General features: G+C 43.9%; 1 protein-coding gene across 5 annotated transcripts in view; it reads left to right on the forward strand.

Annotated features, from left to right (window-relative positions):
- Cnbd2 (cyclic nucleotide binding domain containing 2) overlaps positions 1–3,679 on the forward strand; it is a 44,697-nt gene that overhangs the window by 36,968 nt on the left and 4,050 nt on the right. For 3 of the 5 annotated variants that reach the window (XM_013010976.1, XM_013010977.1, XM_013010978.1), the window contains one exon: positions 2,971–3,134. The exons of 1 other annotated variant lie outside the window; for it this stretch is intronic. In XM_013010976.1, the coding sequence (XP_012866430.1) occupies positions 2,971–3,134 (164 nt within the window). The remainder of the gene's footprint in view (positions 1–2,970; positions 3,135–3,679) is intronic. One more of the 5 variants, XM_013010979.1, reaches the window with a different exon arrangement.

Genomic DNA, 3,679 nt, shown 5'->3' on the forward strand with positions numbered 1-3,679 from the left:
GAAGGGCTGGGAAGGTGGCTCAGTGGTAGAGTGCTTGCCTTGCATGCCTGAGGCCCTGGGTTTGATTCCCCAGCACCACATAAGCAAAAAGAAAAAAGCGGAAGTGGCGCTATGGCTCGAGTGGTAGAGCGGTAGCCTTGAGCTGAAGAGCTGAGGGACAGTGCCCAGGCCCAGAGTTCAGGCCCCATGACCGGACAAAAAAAAGAAAAAAAGTATCCTAGACCTTCCTGTGTGGGCTGGCAGTCCTCAGATCTCAGCTTCCTGAGTAGCTAGGATTAATTGAGCCACCATTATCTGGCTAAAGCCCATAGAATTTTATGACGAGTCAATTTTTTAATATGTTTTAATGAGACCAAATATCGCTCTTTAGCCCAAATTGGCCTCATATTCTCTCTGCATAGCCAAGGAAAGCTACAAACTCAAGATCTAGCACCTGGCTAGAATGTCCTTCTTGTAAAAGACTAGATGAGCCCGAATAATTCAAATCTTAATTTCTAAGATTTCCTAAAAAAAGAAACAAGGAAGTCAGGTGCCAGTGGCTCACGCCTGTAAATCCTAGCTACTCAGGAGGCTGAGATCTGAGGATCATGGTTCAAAGCCAGCCCGGGCAGGAAAGTCCGTGAGACTCATTATCTCCAATAAACTACCAGAAAACTGGAAGTGGCACTGTTGCTCAAGCAATAGAGCGCTCTCGCCTTGAGCTGAAGAGCTCAGGGACAGCTCCCAGGCCGAGTTGAAGCCCTACAACCAACCAAAAAAAGAAAAAAAAAAAAAAAGGAAACAAATCCTTGGAGAAATTGTGGATGCTTCTGGTACAAGAAATAGGTAAGATGTGCCTAAAACATTTTGTCATGCCTTAAAACAAGAAAGTGTTTAGAACATAAAGCCTATATGGGAAGGCTTTGAAATCAAAGGAATCTGAAGGTTAATAAAAGAGCTCCCACTGGTCAAAGCTGGAATAACTTGAGTAACAAAACTACTGAATTGCCAACCCAAAGTGTAAATTAAACATCATGAACACATATTGATATAAATGAGTCAACAGGAAACTTAGTAAATGGAGAAGAGACAAATTTCCTTGCAGAATAAATTCCACATAACTTTTTAGATACCTTGCCCTTGAGGGAGGCATGACTCTTGATCCTTAGGTGTGAGCTGTTCCCATTGACTTCCTTCTGAAGAGAACAGAATGGAAAGGGGGAGAAAGGTGCCAGGTGATGAAAGGCCAACATCAATTCTCACACATAGTGTTGCCTTGGATATGATGTGATGAAAATGGCACTTTAAGCCAGTACCAGTGGCTCACACCTATAATCCTAGGTACTCAGAAGGCTGAGATCTGAAGATTATGGTTCAAAGCCAGCTTGGGCAAGAAAGTCCGTGAGACTTATTTCCATTTATCCCTCAGAAAACCAGAAGTGCTACTATAGCTTAGAGTGGTAGAGCAAGGCCGCTCATCACTTCTCTTTTCATCCTTTTAATAGCCCCTAACCCCTATATAATAAGCAAAAGAAAAGTATCACATCCTACAGAATTCCTGATGAGTAACTTTTCATACTGAAAAATAAGTCCAAAACTGTCACCACTAAGAGGTAGCTGAAGAGACACAATAATTAAATATATCCTGAATAGTTTACCAGAAAACATTAGGTTAAAAACAAATTAACTCATTGACTTGGGTTAATAATACATCAGTAGTGGTTTCTTCAGTGTAACAAAGACATCATATTTATGTAATATGCTGGTAATGGGAAACTGGGTGTAGAGTGGATGGGAGCTGATAATCTTTTCCGTTTTTCTGTAAACCTAAAACTGCTCTTAAACAGTTCGTTACAAGCTGGGTTCTGGGGGCTCATCGTAGTTATTCAGGAGGCTTGAGATCTGAGGCTTGTAGTTCAAAGCCATAACAGTTAACCATCAAAAAGGCCATAAGTAGAGCTTTGACTCAAGTGATAGAGCACTTGAGAGTTCAAGCCCCAGGAACAGCGTGCTTGCACGCACGTGCGGACACACACACACACATACACACAGAGCAAAATTAATCTAGTAGCAGGGTAATGGGTATGGATGAAACAAACACCTTGGCTATGAGCTGACCACTGCTGGGGATGGTGGTAGATGTGAAGCTGAGAAGTTGGCAGAAGTGGAACTGGCAAAAGGCCTTTCTCGGCCTGACTGGGAAGGGCCCATTTTCTTTAGTCCCTGTGTTTGGTCACCTGCTCCATCTACCAGGCACTTTCAACTGTTCCTCAGTTACAGTGTTTCCAAGGTCATCTCTCTGTCCTTCTTTCTCCTGCTGTGTTATCATACTCTCTTCTCTCCCACTGGCCAGAGTCACAAAGGTCTCCTGCAACTTTAAACTAGTTTCTTTTTCACCCTCCCCACCCCCAAACAAAACAGAAGTATAATCCCCTTGCCCTGTGACGGCCCCTTAGATATTTCAAGAATGCTGTTTTGGTTTTCATTGAGCATTTCTGCAGCCAGGCACAGTGCCAATATTCCATTAATGGATCCTCTTCAGGCAGCACATCTTCCATTCCTCCAACCGATCTTCATGTGGCATAGTTTCCAGCCCCCTCATTGCCTGCTTTTTGGCACTTTGTCAGTGTTTCAGAGCTGCTCAGAACTCAACAAACACAGGCACCAAAGTGAAGGAGCTGGGTATGCTCTGGATCCTTGTGCAGATGGCGGGAGGTGCAATAGGAGAAGCTGGTGGGGACTGACAGGAAGAAGCTATGTGAGGAATGACAGTGCTAGAGTGGGGAGTTTGAACTTGATCCCCAGGAAGTCCAAGGAGGCTTTGAGAGGGGCACAGGCATGTAGCAAGAACAGCCCTGAACTGCCCCTCCCCTTTAGCACTCCTCAGCCTCATATGACCTCTTTTCCCTTTGAGGCCTCGTTTTTCCCACCTGGAAAATCTACTGGTAGAACTGTCTGCGGGCTAATGGCTAGTTTTTTGTGTTTCTCTAGGGTTTTCACCAGGCCTTCCTCCCAGGGGCCCAACGTGACTTGCGACCCATGGGTCTTATGAGCCTAGGAGCTGAGCTGATACGGGTGAGAAGAGAAAAATTTTGTGAATTGTTGGATAATGAAACAAAAGGAAAATTGTTAAGTACCGAGATTGACTACCCCAGGTCAGTGCAGGAAATGTGTTTATGTCTAATCAGATGACATGAACAAGTTTTTCTTTGTTATTTTAGTAAAAGAAAAAATGATATCAAATGCTGGGACAAGGGTGAAATGAAGCAGGTAGTTTTTACACTCTAAATTGGTGTGGTCCGCCAGGCGCCAGTGGCTCACGCCTGTAATCCTAGCTACTTAGGAGGCTGAGGTCTGAGGATCGTGGTTCAGAGCCAGCCCGGGCAGGAAGGGCCGTGAAACTCTTTATCTCCAATAAACCTCCAGAAAACCGGAAGAGGCGCTATGGCTCAAGCCATAGAGTGCTAGCCTTGAGCTGAAGAGCTGAGGGACTGCACTCAGGCCCAGAGTTCAAGTCCCATTACTCAAAAACAAAAACAAAACACAGAACTAAAGTAGATACCTTAAGTAAGAGAAACTGGATAGATTTTTTTTTCTCTTTTGACTGGATTCTTTTTATTGGTAGTTAATTTTTTTTAATTTAATTTTATTTGTGAACACACTGTACAGAGGGGTTACAATTACATGGGCGGGATAATGC

This window comes from Dipodomys ordii, unplaced genomic scaffold (genome assembly GCF_000151885.1).
Source record: "Dipodomys ordii isolate 6190 unplaced genomic scaffold, Dord_2.0 Scaffold13, whole genome shotgun sequence".
NCBI lineage: Eukaryota > Metazoa > Chordata > Mammalia > Rodentia > Heteromyidae > Dipodomys > Dipodomys ordii.